The sequence below is a fragment of the Dermacentor andersoni genome, chromosome 10 (assembly GCF_023375885.2).
Source record: "Dermacentor andersoni chromosome 10, qqDerAnde1_hic_scaffold, whole genome shotgun sequence".
Classification (NCBI taxonomy): Eukaryota; Metazoa; Arthropoda; class Arachnida; order Ixodida; family Ixodidae; genus Dermacentor; species Dermacentor andersoni.
This window is the reverse complement of record NC_092823.1, coordinates 103,721,498-103,748,845: the sequence shown is the minus strand read 5'-3', so window position 1 is coordinate 103,748,845 and position 27,348 is coordinate 103,721,498. Positions and strand designations below refer to the sequence as shown.

Sequence of the window (27,348 nt, the reverse complement as noted above, 5' to 3'; positions counted from 1 at the left end):
GCCCGACCTTCCTTTACCTACGTTATTCGCGTTTCTATTATTTACGGATTAAATACCACTTTTCAAGCAGGATAAAATTATCTACGCGTCCAGGAGTATTTTCATCCTCTTTCGATTTGTACACGAACCATTTTTAGTAGTGCTGATTGAATATAGTAATTGCAAATGCAAGACCTCCATATGGGCATGGTCGGCGTCAAACATGCAACGCAAACATGCGTAAATCAGGCTGGGCCACTGGGCCTTTTTATTTCCTAAGTCTAGACAAATTATAGAGGTCTCTAAAGTTTGGTTACACCATGGAAAAAAAAAGGAATTGCACCTCTATATTAGTCCAATGTCAAGGCGGGGGCCGACAGGTGGAAGCACCACTGTGGAAAAAAAGTTGCATAAACAATCATGAATTGCCTCAGACAGACTGGAAGACTTTCGATAGCTAGACTTCCCTTTCTCAAGGGCGGCCTTGTCATCGTTGGCGTGCTAGTTTTAAGGGTTAGTAAGGTGACGTCATGTGGCGTCGATGTCGCCCGTCTGTCAGTGACACGACGTGACGGCACCCTATTAACCCGCTAAAGTTAACACTCCAAGGGTATGACAAGACCGCCTTTGACAAAGATAGGTCCACCTATCGAAGCGTTGGCCAGCCTGTCAAAGACACTTCACTGCTTAAGTTCATACAGCTTTTATTTAACATCTGTAAGTAGCTGGGTTAAAGCCGAATGATTGAGCGGAATACTGCATCACTGCGTAATTCACTAGTAATGTTTCCTAAATTGCACTGGGTATGTATATAGGCAAAGTCTGCCCTCCCTCCCATGTATGTATTGTGGTTATGTTCGGTGTCGTGGTAACGGAGCAAAACTTTGGTTGCCTCCTACCGTCGTAAGGTCTTTATGATCGCCTATGCCGCTATCAGCAAACCCTCTGGGCCGTGATAGCACGTACCGGCCGATCAAATGCGCAATTTCGTTGTATCCTATGCACGTATCTGACCACCGCCTGAGTCTTGTATTCCACTGTTGTTACATATACACTAACAATTCCGAGGTGCTTAAGTTGGAAGTACCCGCTCCAGAGAACAACACACTTATGGGCCCCTGAGTTTCACCACCGTGCCACGTGCGCGTCTGTCAGCAGACGTGCTTTGTTCTCGACCATGTTGAAAGCACGCAACCGCATTGCAGTGCTTCCCCCACCATTTAGAGCTACAAACTAGCACATATCACGCCACATCCTTCTTTCAGCTTTCTACCCTCTCGCTCTAAGCAGCTGCGTACTTTGATGTATACCGCGGCACCCTTGTCAACAAAGCAGAGGTTAACTTCTTTGTCGTCTGCATTTTCTTTTATTTTCCTTTATTTTGCCGTCTGCTTTCTTTGTCGCCTGCCTTCCCTGTGTCGTCTGTTTCCCCTCTTTCGCAAAGGCTAAGGGAAGCCCTTCCCGCGACGTCGCACCGACTCTGTGTCAGTGTCAATCTTCTTTCTCGCCTGTGCTTCTTTCTTTTCCTTCTTTCTTTCTCTCTCACGCGCACACACTTCTTTCTATTTTGATTCCCTCAAACCGTCGGCCGAGACCGCGGTCCCCGTGTGGCCTTGGCCGTCTGCCATTCATTGCCGCCGTCTCAACTGTGCGGCTGGCTTCAGCAACAGGCCGGCTTCTACTCTTCCAACTCCTCCCCTCTTCCACCTTCATCCGTTTTTCTTTTGTTATTGATCTTTCACTTGTTTTCATGCTCTCTCTCTCTCCACGACTACTCTGTCCACGCTTGTCCCGTTTTGTTGTTCCCGTTATAAAGAGTCTCCCGCTGCTCGCAGCAAGCGAGAAAAACCCCGCGGAGTGCATGGGAACAAGCCCCAGTGAACGCGTGTTGCCGAGACCCGAAATACTCTCCCGAAGTTTTTCTTTCGAGCGATGTGTTGCTCTTGTTTTTTTGCCTCTTCTGTACTGCCTGCCTCCTATCTCGCCTTCTTTGTTTCATCTTTTCTTTCTCTCCCATTGGGCCGACACGCAAGCATACATACACGTGCACCCCCCACTTAGAGTCTAAAAGCGAGCGAGGAGCTTTAAAAGAAAGAAAAACGCAGGGTCGGGCTTTCGGCTCGGCACTCGAGCGACGGGAAATAGAACCGAGACATAACGTCGCGGAGATAAAAGTGATCGCCCCTGGCTAACGGAGCCCGTGACAGGAAATGACGGTTCTGCAGTTGGCGTTTGCTGTGCAGTTTCCTATCGGAAAAAGGGAGACTGATTCGGATATCCGCCTGGGATTTGACTCTTTACCAGCGGTTTATTGAGTTCTCGGGCTGAGGTAGAGATGTGAAAATGAATAGGAGCCTTTTGGAGACTTAATCGATTCCGGGAGCATTTGCCGTTAAGTGTTTCCAACACGGTGATCGGAAGCTTTTGTTTGTTTGTTTGTGGTCGTTGCTGTTAATGTTGTTTCGTCAGCAGAATGACCTGTGTAACCCATCTTCCCTTCCTACCACACTTAGCTCATCAACTGCTTGTATCTGCTATTTTATGAACACAAACGCAACCTTTACTCTTACCGTCATCCATGCTACTGTTTTTGGTGGTCGCCTTTCGTTTAAAGCAGAGAAGCACGCAAAAACGCCCGTGTTGGTTAAGTGTGCAGTGCAGGAATTGGTGACAAGTTAAAAGAAAGAGTTCTAGAGTTTTACGCGCTAAAACCACGATATCATTATGAGGCAGGCCGTTGTGGGGGACTCCGGAATAATTTTTACCATCTGGGGTGCTTTAACTTGCACCAAACGCTGGGTACGCGGGCTATTTTGCCTTTCGCCCCCATCTAAGTGCTGCCGCCGCGGTCGGGATTTGATCCCCCGACCTCGTGCTTAGCAGCGCAGCGCAAAAGTCACTAAGCAGCCACGGCGGATAGGGTGGTGACAAATTGATACTCATAAATGTTCACTTCAGTCTCCATCACAACCTTGGTTAAAAAAATGGCCAGGCTTAGCTTGGCTAAGCCAAGAATGCGTTGCATATTGCGCGCGAGTTGGGGCCCAGCTTTTCCTCCGGCTGTCGTGACGTCACGTCACGTGGTTGCGATAAAGGTCAATGGTGGCTGCCCGGCCGCGCCCAAGGGCTGAACTGAGTGATTGCAATATGCAACGCATAAAACTCTAGTGTAGGGGTATGAGCCACTATGATGGCTCATACCCCCAATGGTGGCTGCCCGGCCGCGCCCAAGGGCTGAACTGAGTGATTGCAATATGCAACGCGTAAAATAAAACCACTCAATAGGTGAATTCGTATGAGAAGGGTTCGTCCAGTTTATAACTGGCACCTGCTGCGTTCTCGAGCGATGCGTCTAAAATGTTCCCCAGGTAAAAGAAGGAAAGAAGGAACTAAAATAAGTGAGAAAGAAGTAATCTTCTCCGTCTTGCTGGTGCATCGTCAAAAGGAAGCACTATAAGCTTAGGCTGGGAAAACATAAAGAAGCACCGGCTGGTTATACAACATATAACTCTGTGGAACCGAAACCAAACTCCGCGTTTTCCTCACTGCCCCCCTTTCAGTATTCCGCTTCACTCTTGATTTTCCCATTGCAAGAGACGTCCATTAGCGACGCGTTCGACGGGGAAGCGAGAAAATAAGACCGCTATATTTTCGACGCCGCATTTTGATCGGTGGTGTTTCTTCGGCTGTAACTTCGCTCGCCCTGCACCACTGCGCATTCTGAGTGCTACACGCGCCACGTGCCAATGATGTCTTAGGCCGTTAGAACAACACATCGACGCAGAAACCGAACTCACTCGTAGCACGAGAGAGGAGCTTACGGATCCGCCGGAGCGAAACGCAGTAACACTCTATTTATCCATCCCGTACACGCGCATTCAATGCGACCCTGTCCTCGAATTCGGAACGCTAAATGCTTGCGCCAAAACTCCCTTGCGAGAGCTCGGGCCCGTTGGGGATTAACGTCTCCAGTGCAGATGACGCCTCGGGGGAGCGATCTGAAGGGAGGGCTAGGGAGATCTCGTAGGGAAGGCGGGAAATGGAAGGGAAAGCTGTAGGGAAGCCATAGGGGAGGATATACGGTTGTGGGAGCCGAATACGGGCTTAAGCTAGTCGCCAACATGCGGGTCGGTTCGGAGTGTGCCCTACCTTTCTGAGGTAATTAGAAAAGGGGAGATGCTATTACAACGCCACGTACGCCGACCGCCAGATCCCTGATACTCTCGACGTGCGTCCATTTGCGGTCGCCCACGAAGAGGGCGAGTGGTGAGAAAGATCCCGCGTGCTTTCCGCTGATCCAACAGGACTCCCCGGCTCTGTTTGATGGCATGAGGATCAGCGCGGAACTGGAAGTATGGATACACTACACCGGCTCGGGTCGTTAGCTTTCCCGTGACGTCTTATAGACAGCATAGGAGGGATCTCTTGTAGACGTTAGCTCAGGGACGTCGTGTAGACATTGCGCTGAGTTCGCTGGCCACGTCACCGCATCCTGCACCTTCGCTTTTGCATTGCCACGTCTAAGCTACTCGCTGGCGCGTACGTATAGTAAAACGGTGCAGCGTGATAGAAGCTGCATAGCGCCGGTACCGTGCACGGCGGTGGAATGCCGATTACGTAGATAGAAACAGCAAAGCTTGTGGCGACATCCCGTGGCGTTATATTTACGGCTGGAACGAGTAAGAAGGTTTCTCGGGCTGCGTTACTCTTCTCTTCCATAGCATGTCCGAACCGAAAAGCCAGAAATATCCGCATCGAAACTGCGCCCTAATTACCCCCGAAAGCTTCGCTGTAGAAGATGAATAGAACAGTTGCTTACGTGTAGTAGGGGTTTGCATATCTAGGATGTAAAGCATTAAAATGTGTTTCGCCTTCGCATTACGTCAGCGTGAATAAAGGTACTTCGTTCTGCCAATCTTCAAGGCTATAACATTATCTCTAGTGAGGCCTGAAATAAATTAACCGCCGCCAGAAAACTCGTCGTCCCTACTTTCTTCTGCGCACTACTGATTTCCTCGTCGAAACCTCTCGTAGCCTCCAGAATGCTGTACAGTAGCTGCCACACCGTATATACGAAAGTCTCGAGCACGTTGGCTTTATATCACACGGAGTGTGTGGCGTACATACGCTGGGCGGCTACATATACAACGCTGGATGAATTCTCGGATTGGCGATGCGGGAGCGTACGCAGGGGGCGCGGTCTGCGGCATCGCGAAATCCGCGCGCTTCTGGACATCTGAACCCGGAAAAGCGGGCTAAGAGGAATGACGCGGCGAGTCAGAGGGCGCGGTGGAAGGGGATCAATTACGGGAATCCTCTTCGCCGCACGCCACATCGCGTCCGTGCTCAGCGCGTGCTTACGGCCCAAGCACGCCGCCTGTGTATTAGTGTAGGGGGCGCTCCGATCGTACCGGCCACATGATATAAAGCAGATAGCTCCCTGTCCGACATCCTCGAGTAATTCATTACCGCGCGGGATCGTGCGGCCTATGCGCGAACACGTGTTTTCCCTCCGGGCGTTAACGTGACGAGGCGAGAACGCAGAGGAAGGTTCGCAGTGAGCCCTTCTTTATTTGATTAATGCAGTTCGGACGGACTTGCGAGAGAGGGTAAAACGAAATGCAGCTCGAACCCCTTTACGTGTAGCAAACCATTCGGTATCGCGCAAAGTGTTTTGCTATAGCGGGAGTCTTCCTGTAAGAGGGGAGTCACGCGAAACACTTCTTGCCACCAATAAAGCTGCTTTAGACATTCCGGAAAATTATCTAAATTAGTTGACTACTAATCTTCGAACCCACTATTCGGCGTGCAAACGCTAACTGATGCGCGTGAGCTTGTCGTAGACGTATTTTGAACTGCTAACTGCGTTTCGATGACAAGATGAACGATGTTGTTCTTACACAACAAGATCTCACTCGTTGATCTTGGGTGTTCAGTTATGGAAGCCCTTCGTGCGAGTTTTGTTTTGGAGCAGCAATGCCGCCTGCTTGCAGGACTACAGCATGAACGCTTCCAGTTCAAGTGCCAGAACAGCTGGAGGCGGTCGCATACAAATCGCGTCGAGGTCAACTCTGTTCTTGCGCCGCGACTTCCCTAGAGCGACCACGTAGGTCCCTATAATTCGAGCCGCCAATAGACGCGCACGTGCACGATACGACCGCGTTCCCGTATTGCGCAACGCGTCTCGTGGAATTCCGCCCTGTCCCCCTTGATGATGCGTAGAGAAACCGAACGCCTTAATGACGCTCTCCGAGGCAAACCTTGACTGCATACAGGCACAGGTATGGATTAAGGCACTCAGGTATCCGGGGTATGCTCTGCGCTCTCCCCCTTAATGTCTTGCGACTTCACCGGTTGATGCACCGAGCAGCTAAACGTTTCGGTCACGAAGAAGTGCTCGCCGGAAAAACGACGCCATGCACGCAAATGGTATAGTACGCTCGTCATTATGGCGTGTCTCGCGCTGTCTTGTACGGGCAAGGTCTCGAGTACACTCAAGACATAATGGCGAGCGATGGTCCCATCCCCAACACTAGATCGACAAAAAAAAAAGCGGAAGGAATGAAAGATTCTAAAGCTGCCCAAAGAGGACTCGACGATCATTAAGAACCTATCTTTCTAACTTCTAAGCTCCCTGGCATCCCGTATGGGCCCACAGATGGAAACCAAAGAGGGACCATTGTCCTACCGAGATGGATCCTTTGTGGATCATCGGCGGTGGACGCTTAGAGGTTAGCGTCGTTCTTCTTGCGTCGTATGATTGCGCCCCATGAGCGGCGAAGCCGGTGATGCAGTTTTCAGGGGCGATAGTTTTAATGCATCTCTGTCGAAGTTTGTGAGAAAGTGTTCTGCAGTGTTGCTAATGGAGTTCGCACACAGCCTTGCGGGGCTGTTCATTTTCTGTAAATTTGTCGTCGGCGCTTTCATCGTGGCACACAGTGAAGGGCTTACATTCGGTCGATAAAGCAGAGCTTACTTAAAGCAAGGTTAACTGAGTATGTGCTTAAAAAAATAAACATTGCATAAGACGCTCGTTATTAGCCATAAGTTCAACGAGAAGCCGAACAGGGCGAATTATTGTAACTTCGTAGTGGTGAAATGCCGAAAAGATTAAACGTGGCCGAGGAGCACTGCCCTTAAGTTGAACGAGCAGAAGACCGAGCCTTGTAGACGATCGAGCTGGCCGGAGCGAGTGCCGAAACGTCACGATGCACTGCTCCCAAATGACCGCCTTCTGCGTCATGACGTCATGACGCACACAGCTACAGGGAAGCGACACCTATGTTGAATTCCAATGGTAGATCGCGAGCGCTCGGCCGGATCACGAACGGAGCGCGTCGCTCCGACTGAGATCGCTCTCATGTGCGCGCACCATATCTGCGAAGGGAATGCGTGCGCTCCCGCTGGGGCACTTAGTACACGAAAATCAAGTGAGAGGGCGCTAGGATAGAGAAAGGAACAAGCGCTTGGAAGCGCAACCCACCACCCCATTTCACTGTCCGTGTCAGAAGAATCATCACTCGACTTGGAAATTGTACTGTCTGAGCGGAGCTGTCTAGGAGCGCGAACAAAATCGCACGGCGCGAAGCGGCGTCCACGTTTCCCATGTCCTCCATAGCTGCCCGCGACCGGAAACAGGCGACCGTGACAGGAAGCAGAAGCGGGTGAAGGAAATACGTCACGAGGACTTCCGGTCAAATCTGCCGATTTCGGCGGAGCAAATAATTTTGCTCCACGGAGCAATCCGGGATCAGCGGCTGGTCCCAATCTGCCATTGGAACACACAGCTCACGCTCCCATTCTGCCATTGGAATAGGATTGCTGCATACAGAGCAGACAAACTTGATCTGGACCTGCCATTGGAATTCAACATTAAACTGGCTCTTAGAAGATCTGTTATGGTAAGTTATTTAGGGCAATCTAAGATTCGCTAGTATTATTCTATGGTTTTTCTAGATCCAGGCCCTTCAATTAATACAACAACCAAAGTGAAAAGTCGAAATCTCCTATCAGTATTCCTTTAACAAACTGTCAGTGTGCGCGTTGTGCTCAAGCTCTTGCTTCGTCCCGTATCTGCGCCGTTCGCATATCGTACGCACGGCGGCACTAACGGCGGCTTACGCGCGGGAAAAAGCGGCACAACTGTGGCACCAGAGCTCGCCCCCGCGAGGCACTCAATCCACCCCTTTCGACGTGAGAGATCGGTCTCCGGGATTGCCGGTCACGTTGGCGGCTGAAGAAGTGGCGCTCACCCGCCGCTGCTGCTGAGTGCATTGGACACACCGCGCCTTGCCTTCCAACCAGCTGTGTATATGCTGCGGGAGCTGCGTACGCTCGGCAGGCGCTGTATTTGGGCGAGTCTCGCGCTTCCTCGGCATGCGCGCACTCTCGCTTAATGTCACTGCGCCGTTTTGTCTCTGCTGTATGAGCCGCGGTGTAGCTGTAACGCTGTAACAGGGAGTCATTCATTTAGCAGTCGTCGTGGATGCGCCTAACGCAAGTTTCGAGATATACGCCCTTACTCTAGTTCTGTGGCGAAGTGCTTTGATGTCACGCTTAGCACTGGCCCGCAGTGTAGAACATCGAAAGAAACAGAAACAGGGGGGGGGGGGGGGGGGGGGGGGTTGCGCCCGATATTTATACCCTATGTTGTTGTTGCTAGTAAACACGTCACAACGCAAGCTACGTTTCTAGTCCAAGTGGGCGAGAAATTCAAACGTTTAAAATTCTAAAGCCGTGGAGTGAATATTTCATATTTCGGGCACCTGAATAACAAAATGCGGACGCTAAATAAAGAAAAGTCGTTCTCGGTGGTGTGTCCGGAAACAGAGCGCAGGATTTTCGCATTAGTTACGAACAACTCACCGTGTTGTTGTAGGCGGCGTATATCCTTTGTTGGACTTTCGTGATTCACATTCCTGACGACGAAAAGCATGGCCACAAATTGTTGGAAGACCATATATGTGGCACCCGATGCAGCTGATATATGCATTATCGAGCGCGCTCTAATTAGAGATACGGCACGAAGGGCCCAACCCCAGCATGACGTGTCACGTGGGAATAGGTTATCAGTGACAACCATGTTTATCTGCAGCACCAACTCAACAAATTATGTAGCGAGAAATAAGTATTTATTTATTTATTTACTTAGAGATGCTGGCACTTGGATTTCTTATAATTTTTTTCTGTTTGTCTTTCATCTGTCAGCCCCTTTCTTGATTTTGTTTCTCCGTGTAAGGTATTTCTCGTAAAGCATTACGATTCGTACTAGGATCATCTAACCATGAAGGATTAGCAGGCGTATTGTTGCTACCCACTGCCTTGCTCGTACACGGTTTTCGTGTTAACGTATACAGACGTTTCCGTTATACAGAGAAACAGGACAGGGCATTCCGCGCGTAAGACCACTGCGTTTGTCGCCGCTTATTGGAAAAAAGCCGCTCGGCCGAGCACTCGTGGGTGCCTGTGTTTTCTTTGCAAAGGTGCGCGCTTTCGAGCACTGCGGTATATCGAAAACGTATGCGCAAAACGTCGCTTAAGCACGCTTCGAACGAAATAGCACGTTCTTCGCATCTGTATCACTACCGGGCCTTCTTGATCTTACACCCTCTCGTTTATTTTTATTTCTTTATTTGTTCGTCTTAGGCCTTGACAGTTGTTTATGAAAACAGAAGGCTGCATTCTCCAAGGACAGTAAGTGGCGCCCTACTCTGCCGATGCAATCGGTACAGCGGGCTCCTGGATAGGGTCGATGCTTTAAGGAAGTTTCCTTATAAAAACAGATTGACGCTGCAGTTTGTAGACGCTCGGTAGACTTATTGCAACCGCTCAAGGGGGAAGTGGCAGCGATGTCTAAGAATGTATTTATTCACGTGCTGGATTTCTTTAATGTTTCCCTTTTCAATAGAAATTCGTTTCTGCTTGTCACGGTCTAGAACTGAGATTGTTTTTTTTTCTACTTTAAATCATTTGCGTGAAGCTATTGCACCTGTAATCGCATACGTTACGTATCTTTGTAAATTTGCATTTTGTTTTCTTTTTTCTGTTATTTGGGGAGGGGGGTCTTTATGTGTGCAGTTACCCACAAATATTTATGGGGCGCGCGGTTTACGAAAAGTCTGAATTACCGAGATGCCTATACACACAAAGCCCCATATGCAAATTTTGTACAATACTTGCTGGGGCCTACACGGTGTTTCATTAAATTAGAAGCGCTACGCCTTAATCCATGTTTGTCTTAGAACCCCTGTCTTGCAAGTTTTCTTGCTGACTTTACAAGAATTCCGCTTCTGAATTTTCTGAAACTACGCCAGCATATTCGGAACAGCAATCTGCACAAGCAGCTATTCCAGTAGTTTTCACTTCCGGCGCTGGCAACTTTCTCTCTTGTTTTGTCTGCCTTCTGTGTGAACATCCATGGACTTTAACATTTGTATGAAGAAGCAAGAAATGCTAAACTGAATCGCCTATAAGGTACCCTTTATCTGTGAATGATCTACAGACGTCCTACAGACACTGTAGTGGAATAAAACTGTAATTTATGTAGGCAGAGAGTTTCATGAAGTTCACTGAGAAAATACTGCATACTCATACACTGCATACACTGCATACACTCAAAACACATCACTTTCGCCTACCTGCAGATTACTTTGTCTATGAATAATCTGCGTACTTCTTATTCTGCGCAAGGTACGTGGGCCGCGGTTTTAAAGGAGATTTCCTTGCGTAAATATGAATCCAGGCTTGGATTATAGTTAGCTTACATTTTGCTTACCTGCTGATTTCACCGTTTGCCTTGTACAATATCTACACTTCTTAATAACAAAACAGTCGACTAAAAGTGCAAGGTCGAAGTCCGGCGTGTGTAGTTATTGTATGCATTTCAACAAAAGTGTTCACGAGCCTTCTACAGCCTGCAGACAAACTTTGGGTTCACGTTAAAAACTTTGTGCGGTTAAAGAATTTCCTCATTCAACTAAATCATTCAAATATAAATGTTATAGACTATTGTCACCGAAAGTGTGTACTTTTTGACGAAAGTCTCGTCAGTTACGAAAATGTGACGTGGCACTTTTTCGGTGGTGGTCCGCCACACTAACTAGGTGTACGCTCAAAAAGAAAGGCCTTTACTACACTCTCAAAATCGTTCACCGTACTTTCCATTAGGTGGAACACAATTGCGAACAATTTCCACTTAGTAAATGGTATACATGTGGTACAGATATCCTTGAGAATTGGCTTTTCGTTCTGTCTATCTCCTTGCCGCTGTTCCCCGTACGTCTCGCTAAGTGGAACATATTTGCTAAAATGTTCCACTAACCTAGTGAAACTTGTGTGGAACAAGAGTACATGGTTACAACCCTAGAGCGTAGGACCCTTGTGACCTTTGTCAATCCGCCGACCTTCCTACAGGAAGTTTCCGTGACCGTATAAGTCCCTCCCCAAACATGTCCCGCGTGCCACGTACTTCGCGGTCAGCCGCATCGCGAATAGCGAACGTGCGTAGCACTCATAATTACGCCGCTGCACATAACGCGACGCGCACTCACCAGCCAGCGCCATGCATTTTTTTCGTCTGCTCCCGTTCAATATTTGACGAGCCTCTACGCGCGGTGCCGCGACGGGTTAACGCGCTTGATCCCATATCGCTCCCGTGACCTACGCCGCCACGTTAGGCTTAGGAGCGGATGGCAAAAGCGGGTAATGTATATATTCACGTCGTATGCGTGGGAGACGGATCTCTCCGGATTATTGTGTCATATCGATCTGCGACCCCTTAGCGCGGTGTGTGGGCTTCTGGAATGGAGTGCGTTAAATGCATGACCACATAATCGGCGGACACAACACCTGCCTAGGTATACCCCAGGGGCTACTGCAGTGCGCTACTAAAATCGAGGTCTCGGGCTTGACATCCGCCACGGCGGCCGCATTTCGATGAGGGCGAAACGGAAGATCGCTCGTGTACTTAGATTTAGGTGCATGTAAAAGAACCCCGGGGATCAAAATTATTCCGGAGTCCCTCACTAGATATGGCGCGACTCGTGATCAGATCGTGGTTGTGGCACGTAAGACCTCATAATGAATTAATTTAGCCGACGGGCACAACATTGCAAAGCCCTTGCGCAATAAACAGTGCTTAAATGTTTAGCCGAGATAAGTAGTTATTGAGCCCTTTTGACAGCAATAGCTGTTGTGTGCTCTTGAAGAGTTTTTTAGGCTTGTAGCGCAGCTCAGAAAGAGCAAAAAGGAACGTGGAAGGGGTCATGAAAGGGAATGGAGAACAGAGTGAGCGCTCACTCTGTTCTCCATTCCCTTTCATGACCCCTTCCACGTTCCTTTTTGCTGTTTCTGAGCTGCTCTACAAGCCTAAAAAAGTAATGACATACCAACTCGCCCAAACTGCTACGCTCTTAAAGAGCTTCGATGTGTTCCAGATCATCGTCGTCGCGGCTGCGTGTGCCGCCAATTCATTGCGCAGGTTTCGTTAAAGCAGGTATTCTTTAAAAGGTTTAACTTAAGCCTTTATCAAGACGCTTTCAACTCGAGAAAACTTGAGACGATTAAAGAACGTTTAAGTAAGTTTGACCTAAAAAAAAAAAAACTCGAGAGAGCTCTTAGAATTCTTTAGGAAGCTATCGATTCCTAAGTAGAAGCAATCTCTGTAAACAGCGTATTTTTCCCTCACAAACCGCCTTTCTGGGTGGCATGAATTGGTTGGTTCTTTGTGATGAATTAAGTCATCTAAACACGGACAACTTCAAATGGAAAGTATAGCTCAAGCTAAGCAGAGTTACGCGGGATGATGTACGAAGATATTTTGTGATTGTGTTTATAATGTGCTGCATTCTTTTTCAAGTATGTGACGTCGAACACAATAGGCCATGAAAAAATCTTTGCTAGACACTCTAACGACATTCTAAAAAGAAAAGCATAACAAAGGAAGGTCCCGCATTAGGGTGAGAAGTACAAAACTTCGAGCTGACCATGCATGCAGTCCAACTGTACGAATTTCTGCCTCCTATATATACCGGGGAAAAGTGTTCGCGTCATCTTTATCTGCCACTACGCGCGGCACCGTCCCCTGCGATGGCAAATACGAACGGGTGCGCTAAGAGTTAGTGTCACGTACCGCATATTCAGCGTCTCGTGATTGCGCCTACGCTTCTTTGAGTAGGTGGAACAAGCGTGGACACTCGTTGGCGTGCGCTGAACACTGGCCGACTGGACGCGACTAGTTTGTTCCTGTGCAGTGTGTCCTGTTGAGCTGGTTTCTACATGTTCAAGAACATGGCACACACGCAGACAAGACAACTAAATGCCGACGTGCTCCCAGTGTGTGCCTGCTCTGTAGTTGCACTGGAGGAGAGCAAAAATTTCAATAGAAAATCAGTATGCTATAAATAAGCAATCCAGTTGGAGCTGCGCTCTCGACAAGGGCGCACGTTTGGGGCCTCTGATCAAGGGCGTGTCGCTTATCTTTATTTTCTTGCTTCGCCTGTTCTGCTTGGTCTTTACTTCAGCCAACACAAGTCTGGCCCGGATCCAGTCCCGCATTTGATTATTACAATGCGCAAGGCGAACCAGCGTGCGCTTCTTAAAAAAGAAAACAAAAACAAAAGAAAACATTACATGACGGGTATGCTTGCTTTGAGGGGGTTTTAGCTTGCAAGATTCATTCAAGAATAGCTTTAATAGCAATGCATTGCGCAATGAAGTATGGTCAGTATAAGTATTTGTAATTGGAGGTGTCGAAGGAGACGTTGAAAGCTGACAGCATACACGGAGCAGTGATGCTGAAAGATTTTGTGTGCGTGTCTGTCGGGGAAGGAAGAGGGGGCGGGCACATTGCTGGGCTCTTAACTCTGGCGACCACGAATTAATGGCTAGTATTTCATTCTCCTGAGGGTAGGGCATCCTTCTCAATTGTGATAAATATAGTTTCAGTTGAGGCTGGCTGATCCTCTAACTTCAGGTTTGTGAAGCCGGTCGCAGTGACGAGATGATCAAATCTTACGCTAGAAAGATGACTCGCATGCCTAGAGAAGCTTAAACCTCTCTGATATGTCATATCCCCCACTGTGGGTATGGGCCACAGCCACTCAGGACAACAACAACAACAACAACAAAAACAACATGTGTCTCTGTGCGCGTTTGTGGCACACCTTATCCGCAGTAAAGAGGAAGACTTTATAAAATGACTTCACATCAGCGATGAAACGAAGCTATGCAGCTGCTGCTGTCATTTATTCCTTGATTGAACTCTTGATGTACTCCTGTAGAACGTCAACCCATAGGGCTATCGGGGTCATTTTAAATGACGCAGAGAGGCCTATCAATAATCTGCCGAGCGCCGACGAAAATTGCTTGCCGCGGCTGAGTGGGCGGTGCTTCGACCCACGCTCTGCGGCTTCCACGGCGCTTTCGCGGGCTCTTGGCGGAGCGGCGCGCATTGTATAACAAGTGGGTCAAGGCGATTGCACGGGCTTCCCGCCAGTCATCAAATGGACAGACGGGCAAGGCGGCTAGGCGCGGTGGCTTGCGTGGCGAGGAGGGAGGGAGTCAACAGCCCCGAGTGTTTTACGGGTCCACCTGGGCGGTGTCAGCGCGAGGCGGTTAGCACGAATGAGCTGACGCCTGCGCAGTGCGACGAGGCCCGGCTAGACCACCCAGGGTGGGCCTTCCAAGAGCAGCGTCAAACGTGCGCTGTGCAAGACGTGCCTATATATGTATGGTACAAGTGCCAACGACATACTGTGCGGTGTGCACACAGTGGAATGGTATACGTGGAAGGGTATACACAGTGGAAGGGTATACGTGGGGGGTGGTCGCGTATACCTAAACAGCCCGCTCTCACATATACATGTAGGTCTGCCACGTCTGTGTTCTGAATATCAGTTTCCTGCGCGTATACCTGTCACCCGGGACGAATAATGGCCTTTCATTACAGGTAGAATGATAGTGCGTATGCATGTATATCACGTGGCAGCTAAATGGTCAGGAGCTTGTAGCTGCCGCATTTACACGCTCCTATAGCGTTCGGTAGCTGTCACGTGATCTGTACGCGTTCCTATTCTCACTGGAGTGAAGACTCGTTGCTCGCCGCTACTCACAACTGAATGCGTGGGGCTTGAGTGACATTCAGAAACCAATCGAATCGAGACGGCAGGCATATGCGTACACCAATTTGTGAAGGCAGCCGGAGGTGCGCGAATGCGGAAAGCGCAATGCCCCCATTACGCGGATTAGAGTGTTATATCCTTATCAATTATGCCCTGCTTATAAAGCCGACGTAGCTTGTAACCACACATGCAATTAAGCTTGAACAGCTGAGTGTGTATTTCATTAACAGATCCGCAGTGTTTGAAATGCTAAAGGGACGACTTACAATTAAGCTTGAACAGCTGAGTGTGTATATTATTAACAGATCCGCAGTGCTTGAAACGCTAAAGGGACGACTCACATTTGCACAACTGTCGGTTTGCGCATGTCTTTTAATCGCTGTGGCTCACAAAACAAAGATTTGTGCATGACGATAATGACAATTTTGTTATTGCGCGCAGGTGGGCGGAGTGAGCCAGCTGACGCTTCACCTGCCCAGCGAGTACACCAGCCTACCTGGGGGCGAGCTGCGCGTCGACTACTCGCCGCCCGTCGGCGACCCCGGGCCGAACTTCACGTTCCCGGCCACGGACTCCGTAGAGGGCGTGCCCATCGATGGCGTGCTGCCCGGCACGGACTACAACTTCCAGCTCTACCTCAGCAACGGCACAGTTAACAACCATCGGCTATGGTCGAGCGTCATCGAGACTGGTGCGTTTCAGTTCAAGACTCTTCTGCTGTTTCATTCTGTGGGCAATCGAATAGTTCCGTATCTTTTCCATACCGTTTTTACGGAGAAATATATTCTGTCTCGCAATCTATTTTTAGTGCGGAGAGAACTACGGGGTGCGTGAGCCAATCAGTGGAGCCAGCATGCAGATGGCGTCAGTGAACGATGTGTCCATCCGCGTCTGCGCCCCGCTGCTGTCACGTTCCTACCACATAAGGAGAGTAATCACTGGCAATGTGTAGGAGATGAAGAAACAGTTCACACATTTATGTAGCGCTTGGCTATAATGAACGTATGTACTTACAATGCAAACGACGCTAAACCACAGAACTAGATTTTAAGGCGTACTAAGCGGCGCACGAGAAGCAAGTGGTAGTGCCTTGGCATGCCTCGTAGCTTTCGCTACAGTGCAAGCTCATTCTTTTTTACAAAATATAGTGTGGAACTCTTGCGGATTCATGATAGAGCTTTCGTAGTGTATCTGTGGAATCCTTATTAATATACTTGTAATCATTAAACTCTAAGAATTGCGTAGTGTATGTACCGAATCTTTATCATTGGCCCGTAAGAGATCCACAACATTTTCCATAAGAAGGTCAAGAGGAAAAACATACGGAACCACTCGACTGCATACAGAATGTTTAAGTAGAGCGGTTTCGATAAATAAGCAAAAATCTTTATCAAGATTTCGTAAATGTTACGCAAAAGAGCCCATTTTCGCAAAAACGTTCTTACCCTGGAACTGTCCTCAAGAACTGGTGTCAGCCAGCCGTTATATTGGGCATATTATTGGCCAAGCCGGACGGTCGACGAATGGCGAGCAAAACTTCCGAACAAAAAGCTTTGTGAATTCAGCCACTGTTCTGGATTTCATTGCAGATTTTACGGAATACAAATTTTATGGAATTAGCTAATTCCGTGAAAATTTGTCAATAAATTTATTGACTCGCTTAGAACTGTCGGTCTGCATACGTAAACGGTTCAGTGGCTTTCATTGTTCACTTATTCATTCGTTCTTGCAGTTTATGGTCAAAGGTATCCCCCTTATAGTGGCATGCTGATATGGGCTATACGTGGTGTATACCTTATGCACCCCGAGCAAGATGCATGCAATTTCGTCTTTCTGCAGTGTTATTGTTTTATTAGTTCTTTATTTATATGTTAAGGTTGCCTGTTCTGCCTCTATGAAAAACAAGACCTCGACCGCCCTTTTTAGGATGTGTTCCCTCAACAAATTTTCATTGTGGTTAGCCCTGCAGAAAAACACTTGAACGAAAAACACGTCTCTTAAAGTGTTTTTCTGCATACAAACCTGCTATACAATATGTGACTCTCGGGATGCGGACAAGGGTCGTTTGTGTCCAAGAGGAAGCGGAAGTTTCAAACGACGCTTCCGTGAACTTTTTCGCTTTTCTTTCTGATGCACGTCACCCATAGACTCGTGTGCTATGCGCTCAGTCACAGAGATGACGCCCTGCGACATCACTCAACACACTTTTGCACTCTGCCATTAACCTGCTGCTGAACTGCAATCGTTATGTCAAGGATTTACGGAAGCATTTTCATTGTTGATGAGGCTAGAGCTACCATAGCAGTGCTGTAACAAGGAATACAAGCTTGAGTGTGAGATATACTACTTCTACGAAGCTCCATTCGCTTCCTCAATGCTCTGAAGAGGCCTAAAGCAGTAATGTTAGGAGTAGTTATGACTTTCTCTGCTGTTTCGCGCACCTACTTTGCACCCTTTTTCGTGGGTGTTCTAAACTGAAACATTTATACGCGTTTATGACCTGCTTAGCGTAAGTGCATCCTTTACAATACAGGTGAGAGTGTTAGAGCAGAAATGTACTTGACTGCGCAAGCGTCCCACACTTTCATTCTCTCCAACCTGCTTTTGTTCCAAATATATTGTTGCTCATGCATATATTTTTACCTTGTAGAATTCACGCAAGGTGATTTTGACCAATGGTGTATTGAAATGGCTTTTCCTGCTGTTACGTTGGATTGCCGCGGAGTTGAACGGTCGAGGGAAATGTATACAGAAGGCGTACAGAGGTCAACCCACTTCTCCAGAACGATGGAGCCACGTGCTCAAGACTGCGCTGGTGATATTCAAAGATGACATGCGGCACGATATTGGCTGGGTGTGAGCTTGCGTGACTACATTTACAGTGTCCATTGATTTCTTTCGACCTGGTGGTCGGCTCAAGCTTTGGTCTAAGCTGCTTTTACCTCCAGGAGTGTTTTATTTGGACAAGCACGTTGACTTCTGTGCAAGTATGAAATCGACTCCAGGGACGGCGTCAACTATTAAGCAGCAGAGAATATTTTTTTTTCCCGTCTAGTAACTTTCGTTTGTTGTTGTGATGTGTGCATGTGTTGGTTGGTGGTGGTTTGGTGGTGGTTGGCTATACTCAATACACATCCATCAGGTTCCTCCTTCCTGGCGCACATGCAACATGCTTTTCTGCACGCTCGATCAAGGCTTCCACTTCGCATGCTTTCCTTTCTTTCCCCTATCTATTTTTCATTTCCAGTGTCTGCAGTGTGCTCTTATCACTATGTCAACAGAAAGGAGTCACATCTCATGGCTATCTTGGCGATGTCTCTTACAACAGTAAGTACAGAAAGAAAAAAAAGAACTCGGAGAAAAGGCCACTGAGAATGCATTGGCCTACTCTGCACAGGAGTATCAAGGACACGCGAAGATTGCACGCCATGTTCCATACCAACAAATTCCAGAATTATATGGGCCGCACATACTCAACCTCAATTATACATCGACAGCACATGTTACAATACACTTGCTTGAAATGGAAAAAGTTTCACAGAAGTGTTGTCAGACCCAATTTTCTTCTAGCTCTTTATTTCTTGTGAGCTGTGTTTGATTGTTAACAGTCCATCGAAGGCATGAGAGATCCGAAATAACTGAGCTAATTTTTTTATCTGTCAAGATCTGTGATCAAACAGTGCGTTAGCATTCATGCTGTTAACCTTCTCTTAGTGAGAGCTGTTGTTCATAGACCTGAATTCTTTCAGAACATTTACCATGCCACATTTGCGTGCTCTGCTCACTTCGAATGCTCAACGACACACTTGTACAAAACAGTTCTCGTGTTCCTATAAAAAAACATATACGGCTTGCCTTCAAAGCTAAATCTGCAGATTTATGAGAAACCATTATACGAAGAGCATACTGCTCGTACCGTCCAACATTTTTTTTCTCTCTCTTCCTTTCTTTGTTTTCTCGCTCTCCTCGCTGGCCTGCACAGGGCAACCCAATTACCGAGCCCCCCTCCCGGTCCCGAACTACCAAGGCTACCAGCCCGGGCATGCGGTACAGACGGCACCACCACCCTCCTCACTCTATCCCAGTCACTACCACCAACCACAACTTGCCAACACACCACCACCACAACCACCACCACCTCTCTACCCTGTCTACAATCCTCTGGCCGCCACGGCCGGCCGGTGTGCGGGACCGTTGCCCGAACCAGGGTGTCCCGCACCATCCACACGCCCTCATCCACGATCCCTCCCGGTCTCCTTACCCATCCGTGCCGCCGCACTCTCGTCCGACGACATCATTGCCGGTACGATAAGAGAGAAAGGGGGAGTGATGAGAAAAAAAGAGACGTGGGAAAAGACGTTGAAGGGGCACTAAACAGAGAAAAACTGAATCAGTTCAGATTGACGAGTTATTATTGAAGAACTCCGGTTTCCTTGATTTCGCGGCAGTCAATCGAAAAAATCTGGGAGGACGCTTAAGCTTCGCCTTTAAGAGGGGAACGCGATAGAATTCAAAGATCCCTGACTGCTTCTTACGTTCCCTGGCAACTTCAGCTTATGTGACCGTAATGTCTTCCTGGTAACGCTGGCGGCGAACGCTATGCACAAAGGCAAGCTTTGGGGTTCTTTTTCTGATGGTGTTGCAAGAAACCGGGTGGGCCGCGCCGCTCGTGCATTTAGACAGACCTCAAACGGCAGCTGGAATGTCGCGTTAAAAATGGTTTGTGTTTGAGTTTCGGCGTAACACAATAGTATGTTCACATTAAAATCTGACGCTGTCATGACTGTAAGTTGTGTACAAGTCGTACTAGATGAATTTTCTGACGCGTTTGACTTTCAGAAATTCAATTAGTTCAGCAACGCCTATGCACCACGCGGAGGACCTGCGTGGTTCGATGCGTGGTTTGGGATGGTTCTCTCGGTCGTAAACACCGGTGCCGCACGCCGACGTCGACACCGCACGCCGACGCCGACATCGTATCTTCTGCGACAGGGGGCCCTTAATGCTATCGCGTTTATAATAGAAGAGAAAATTGTCGTAAAAGATTCGTTTTTGAATTTCGCGCTAAAATTTCTCAGTCGGTACGGCAGTGTGATGTCATGGAAGACGAACTATTTATTTTTTCGTGTTTCGGCCCATTCTGATTCAGTAAAAGTTCATGACACTTCATAACTCCAGCCTATGGCGCTTTGAGAATGCAATGTAATTCATTTTTACAGATAAAGATTTAGACCCGAGGAGGCGGCGTCAAAATTCATGACGTCACGGCCAAATTGTGCCGGAATGTCAAGACGGCGTCGCCCCTAGTCTTTAGTTTTTGCGTCTTTTCTGGCTTGCCAAGCGTCCTCTCGCGTTTAGAGTGTCCGTATTGTTATTGTGGAGAGTAGTTTACTAACATAGCTTAAACCAATTCTTCTTTAACTGTGCTAGTCCGGTAGATTCCGCCATCAAGCACTAAGTTATCTTAGCATGCAAGCGTTACAGGCTGGCGAAACAAGAGCGGAACAAGTGTCTGTTACACTAGTAGTCCTCATAAGGTGCACTCCGCCAGCGACCAGATATGTGTCCTGCTTTCATCCTGTGCTTGGCCGCCAAGGCATCTACATGAACTGCCATCTATGAAAGCATTGTTTTGAACATTATGAAACTGCTGTGTTCGCACACGAACAGGTATGTCACAGACTGTACTCCAATGGCAATGTTTGTGCAAGAGAGCTTTCTGCCACTGCTGAACATGGTTGAAATAGAAAAGCGACAGGAAGCTAGTCATGCCCTAGTCCTAGTCATGTTCAGTGTGGCAATAACTGTGATAAGATGTCACTTCTTGGCGTTTCCGGCAAGAAACGAGCGGAAACTTAGATGACATTCTTGGAACGATTTCGAAGCACGGCAGTTCCAGCGGATATTCACGTTCGCCGTCAGCACATGTTGCCCCCACACTTTATGAACGGCCATGCAGAAAAATACACGTACACAGTACTTTCTCTCGGGCTTTCGCCACAGGATGTATCTCTGTTTGTTGTGGTGTTTTGTTTAAGCGCGTAAAATATCTTTTGTGTGCGAACACCATGGTTTAAAATGAGCAAAACAAGGTTATAATGCATAAATGTATGTGAAAACCTCTTGCAGCTCAAAAATTGCAAAGTATATAGCGACAAAAAGCGTGTGAGGTAAAATTTCTGATTTCTTATTTGTTAGGCGCCATACCATCGAAAGTAAAGCATCGCAGCCTGTCTTCAGTGCGCTGCAGGAGAACAGCAGTTCTGGCATCTGTTCTCCTTTTTAACGACCCAAGTTTTTCAAAAGCTGTATGAGTGCCCCGTAAATAAATGCGCACACTATCTGGTCCTTCATTGGAGCTATACCACAGCACTCGACCAACAGTGAAAAAGTTCGTGGCAGAGCAATTAGTCATCCCTTTCTCTGGGCATTCTTTCCATATTGTTTAATATATAGGGCCTACACACTCACCAACTTATTTAATTACCCTATGGAGCAAAATTTAGAAATATACTTCCAGAGTGCTTTCCTTAACGACATAGTACAGCTCAGTGACAGCAGGTAAGTTAGAAGCATAACGTAGTCCCACATATCAATAGTCGGATGAGAGAAAAATTACAAGCGCTTTTCTTTTTCTCACTGATCTCAGTCTATGCTTGAGACATGTTTATGGGTCAGCTGGCAAAAGGTCATAAAGTCATCATATTTACAGGAGTAGGTAAAATTTCACATCGAAAGTTTGGCTAAGTCGCGGAAAAAAACCTGAAGGTTTCACTTTTGAAGTCAACATTTTCTATCGAATGCATTGTTAAGACTGTCCTTCCGTCCTTTTTTCACCGAACTGTACAGACCGTGGGTGTAAGGCACCTCTCTACATAACACCAGCACTCGAGGATATGTTCTTCGAAACACTTCAATGGTATTTCAATATATTGTAATACAGTTACATAACAGCTTGTCAACGGTGGACGAAGAGAAACCCAAGCCTAAAACCAACATTAGGAGAAAGGGCCACTTCTCGTCGTCAGGTCTTGGCTAAAACAAGCCTCCTTGGCGAAATGTTTGGCTCCAGGCTTAGGGCTTCCCTTGTTCAGTCACTCTTGATCCCTTGAACTTTTCATCTTTCTGTGAATGTTTTTGCCTTGTTTAGATTAATCACATAACAACTGTTTAAATAATAAGCATGCTGCCTAAACACCTTATTCAAAACGGCACCTTGCTCCCACTGATACTTCCAACCTGCCTGCCTTCCCAAGGAGCCCACCAAAGCCGAAGGATAGCTTTTCATCACGTACGTATAATTTTAGCTGAAGCTCTGCGCGTATCATGGTATGCATAGAGAACATCGCGAGCCATCTTGCGCAACTTCTCGTAAGATACTACAACGAAGCTGCGCGTTCAGTTGTGCCGGATTGATTGATGCCTGCTTTTGGTGCTCTTCTCGCCGATGCTCCTGCAGAGCCGGACCCGCCCACCAACCTGTCCATCAAAATTGACACGGGCAAAGTGGCCCACGTGTACTGGCAGCCACCGGCCGAAGGCAAGATCACGGGATACCGGCTCGCCATCTCCCCCCTCTCCGACCAGGACGAGGCGCCTGAGCGCAGTGTGCACCTGAACGACGAAAACCCCCCGTACACGCTCAGGGAGCTCACCCCGGGAGGCACCTACCAGCTGCAACTGTTCAGCGTCTACAAGTCCCGCGAGTCCCAGCAGTCCGCCGCGTCGAACTTCACCACAAGTACGTATTGCGTAGCCCCGTCAGGTATTGACGGCTACGAGGTGATCTATGTGTCATGCGAGCTTGAAGAAGCACTGAAACGTATCTTGAAAGTTGCAGATGCTATACCACGCGCTTTACACGTGCAAAAGAATGAGACCTAGCTACTCTGAAGATGGGGAGACAAGATATTTTAATCTGAAAGTAAAGTTACACGTTAGCGCACTATTCTGACCACTTGGCGCCATGTACAAAGAACATCAGTACAAAATGCGAACTTCGCCTCTTGTTCCTGTTTTTTACCTGTGTGAGAGAGGTGCAGTATGGCTTTAAGTGGCATAAAAATATGCATACCATTGTAAGAGCTTGTGCCTTTTAGTAGCAGTTGTGCAGGAAACAAGAGCTGTGTAACATGTACTTGGGTACTCCGTGTTGATGTTTACTTCTTTGCGGTAAGCGCGTGTGCTATTGTGGGAGCTTAAGTCCATCAGTAGCAGTGGATAAAGTCTAACTACTCGCATAAGCTCAAGCGCCGTTCTACTTTATACACGCAACTGGTTTAGCAATTAGCAATTTGCTTGACATGACGAAGCGATTCCTTTAGCCAGCCGACATAAGGTGAAGCGTCAGCCTTTTCTATAAAAATGTCATTCATTCATTCATTCATTCATTCATTCTTCCTAGAACCGAATGCCCCAGGCCGCTTCATTGTGTGGTTCCGAAATGAAACCACGCTCTTGGTGCTGTGGCAGCCACCCTACCCTTCCGGCATCTTCGACCAGTATTTGGTGAGTGAAAGCAGTACCTTTAATTATGACCATTTACTATAATCAGTATGTAGCATCATAGCTGCTAACCTGCAAAACTATTGAGTGTATGTTTACTGTATAGTAGGTGAATCGCTTCTGGGACATTGTCTTTGGACTCAGTAACCAAGTGTCATTACCAGGTGCATTTCCTGAAAATGTGAAGCAAGGCATCTAGTAACAGAAAAGAGTTTGAAAACTGATTTTATTTGTTTTTTTTAGATTCATACGTTGAGTAAAACATGCAGTTTTCTTAGAGGTCCTTGGAGGCAAGGTGGCTTAAGGGCAGTTAGCTTCTTCAGGAAATATTAAAGCACAGTGGAGGGACAGCGAGCACAAAAAGATAGCATAAAGGCGAAGCGCGAAAGAATGAAGAAGAAAGAATGAAAGCACTAAAAAATCGGCATGAAGCAAATATGTTTCCTTGATTGTAAACATTTTGTTCAAGAGAACCATGAACAAGTGATTAGACTCATCATATAATGCTGTTATGTTGTCCATAAACGCATTACATTTTCCTGAGTACAGTGGTAACAAAGAGATGTACATAAGGCAGTAACAGCGCTGGTATCGACATCTTGTGACGGGGAGTTTAACCGGAGAGTACCCAAAACTGATACTGCAGCGACCTACCATATTCTACTTAGGTGCTCTCGTAAAGCTTCAGTAGTAACATAATCACTGACCTGCAGTCATTTGCGACTCTCCTTCGACGGGTACACTCGCACAACGAAAAAACGTTTCAAGTGCGTTGTAGTTGTACACAGCCTCACAAGTTGTCGCTACCAGCATTTCCGCGCTCCGCTAGCACGGTTGTTCGTAAATGGTAAGAAGTTTAAGGAGAAGCTAAGGCTCTCTGTTTTCTTCACTGAGATTGTTTGCAGAAGACTGTGGTCAGCTCAGAAGCGTCACTCCGCTTCCCGGCATCCAGTGTGGCTGCTCGGCGTGTTACCCCCCCCCCCCCTCACCTCTTTCTCTTGCCACTCTCATTTACTTCTCTTGCTGTATTTTTACCTGTAATTAGGCATTTGCTTCTGTAGAAATAAACAAAGACGATATGGCAATTGACAACTTACATTTTGTTATTGTTCTAGAATTTGTGCAGCTAGACACTCCAAGCCCACAGTTAGTACTCGTAGTTAAATATTATATATTAAAGTGACATAATGTGAACAATTCCTTGCACGATACAACCTTTACAGCAAAATATAATTACTATTCCTTATAACCGGAAACGGTTACTTAGTGGCGACTGCAGCACAGCCACCTCTTAGCGTGCTGCTCCCCCTAGGGCAGTGGACTGCACCTGAGTTGGTTCGCCCCCCTCTCTCATCCTCAAGCCAGTGACACTACTCTGGGTCAGCTAACTGCAGACCCAGCACATACTTTTCTTTTCTTCTTACCCCCCCCCCCCCCCCCCCGCCCGCTTCTGGAGCCCCACTCTGACTCATTTGAGCTCAAACACACAGGTGAGCATCACACCGGAGGATGCCTCTCAGTCCATCCTCTACGTCGACAAGGAAGGTGAGCCACCCGGTCCGGCACAAGCCCCCTTCTATGGCCTCGTACCTGGTCGCGCGTACAACATCTCGGTGCAGACCATCAGCCAGACGCAGATCAGCGCACCCACAGAGGCACAGTACCGAACCGGTGAGTGGCACCAGCCGGTTCAAGTGTTCTGCGAAAACGCCTTCGCCAAGTCGAAAATGAAATTAGTGTACGTTCGGCCAACACATTTGCCGGAACTTTCCGTGGGGTTGATAAGCTTTGCAAGGTTTGTCGATTTCGCCGTTTCATACTTTTTCGAATTCGTCAATATGTCGACTTCAAGAATCGGTACTACAAATTGGCTGTACTCGTATTATTAACGTAGGCATTCACAGTGAAAATTAAAGAAAGTATATCCTAGATACTTACGTGTTTCCCTAAGCAGTGATGAGGTCGCAAGTCTGTAGATATTCCAAAAATTGCTTAATCGATCCTGTGTTTCTTTTTCCTTCGGTAGAAAGCCAGCGACATCTCCATTTTCACGCACTTTTGGGCATTTGGATAGTGCCCAGAAAAATAGTGCCTACACCTTGCCGTTTGATTACAGAAATGTCTGTGCTGCTTTCAGTATTTAATGAGGGGGACACTGGTTATTATTTTGCTACAAATTTAGTGAACTGAGTGCCGATAAAGCAAGGAATGTGCAAGAGCCTACTTTAGAGTTTCAGGGTAAAAATTTTGACGTCCTTTCACTTTGGCATATTGTGTATGGTACCATTGATCATGCCAATGAATCTCCTAAAGCTGAGTGAAATGACTGAGAAGAGTTTTAAAGTTACAATATCTTAGTTTGTGTCACTGGACGCCTGAGATCGACATTTTCATTTGCGGCCGGTCATCTGTGCATGTAATCTGGGCGGGTGCAATCCAATGTCGCCAGCGCAGTTAGATTTATCTGCGTGTTAAAGAGCGATACGTAATACTTGATGCTTTATTTGCACTTAAAGAAAGGTAAAATAAAGAGTGCAGGAGCTGTGCAAGTCCTACTAGAATACGAGGCCAATTCAGACAGAAGTTATTGTAGAAACAACCGACTGCACCAAAATAATTGATCAGTTAATTAATCAGAAAAATGAAGGGTGAAAAGATGGAGAGACAGAAGAGAGGAAAGAGAATGCTGCGCAGATGATCACACTTGTTGAAAAGTTCACGATGAGCAGCATCACCTCTTCCCAACACTTCACACACGGTGAGGACTTTGACCATGGGCCAAGTGTTGACCAAGTGTTGACCAAGTGTTGACCAAGTGTTGACCAAGTGTTGACCAAGTGTTGACCAAGTGTTGACCAAGTGTTGACAAAGTGTTGACAAAGTGTTGACAAAGTGTTGACAAAGTGTTGACAAAGTGCTGACCAAGTGCTGACCAAGTGTTGAATAGCAGTACTAAACCTTGCGCTGCACATGTCTTCAATTGTCCTGCTGCAGCTTTGTGGCGTGATATACTAATGATGACGACGCGAAGAGCGCGCATTTTTCGTGCAATAACGGTTGCCTTCCGGGTTCTGCCTTCTTTCCCCCTCTCAACCAACGCAGTTCCCCTCCCACCATCCAACGTGACCTTCAACAAGGAGAAAGTGACCTCCCGGTCGTTCGAAGTGTCCTGGTCCCCTCCAAAGTCGTTCTCCGAATTCGACCGCTACCAGGTAGCCCTGAGCATGCAGCACTCACTTAGGCAGATTGTGGGCAGGGATGAAGAGCGAGTGGCCATCTTCGACCAAGACCTGGAACCCGGCCGCACCTACGAGGTCATGGTGAAGACGGTCAGCGGCAACGTGGCCAGCTGGCCGGTCATGGGAAACGTCACCACACGTGAGTGCAATCCTCGAATGCGATCATAACCCGAACGCGCCGCCGGCTCGCTGGTTTGTCTGTTTCTTGACTCATATTTACGCTGTCTGAAACCAAACATAGAGTGGGAGAACTCGTCCCCATCTTCTACGTGTTCATTGAGACGGTCTAGGACCACGTGCTCCATCAGTTTGCCGACGCATGATGTGAGTGAAATCGGCCTGAGGTTGTCCGCATACATACCCACACCCAAAATACATTAACAAAATCACAGGGGGCAGGGAAAGCGACAAATGTAGGCTCTGTTCAGAAACAGGAACACTCACACACATAATGTGGGAATGCACCTCGCTCCCGTTCTCTCATCCCCCCGTCAGCAGCGAGACTG

General features: G+C 47.6%; 1 protein-coding gene across 1 annotated transcript in view; it reads left to right on the top strand.

Annotated features, from left to right (window-relative positions):
• The window catches only part of LOC126544557 (tyrosine-protein phosphatase 10D-like), a 169,982-nt gene that overhangs the window by 100,423 nt on the left and 42,211 nt on the right, over window positions 1–27,348 (top strand). Inside the window, exons 2-6 of the mRNA XM_050191910.3 lie at window positions 15,540–15,789; window positions 22,558–22,839; window positions 23,503–23,606; window positions 25,094–25,274; window positions 26,706–26,981. Of these exons, the coding sequence (XP_050047867.1) occupies window positions 15,540–15,789; window positions 22,558–22,839; window positions 23,503–23,606; window positions 25,094–25,274; window positions 26,706–26,981 (1,093 nt within the window). The remainder of the gene's footprint in view (window positions 1–15,539; window positions 15,790–22,557; window positions 22,840–23,502; window positions 23,607–25,093; window positions 25,275–26,705; window positions 26,982–27,348) is intronic.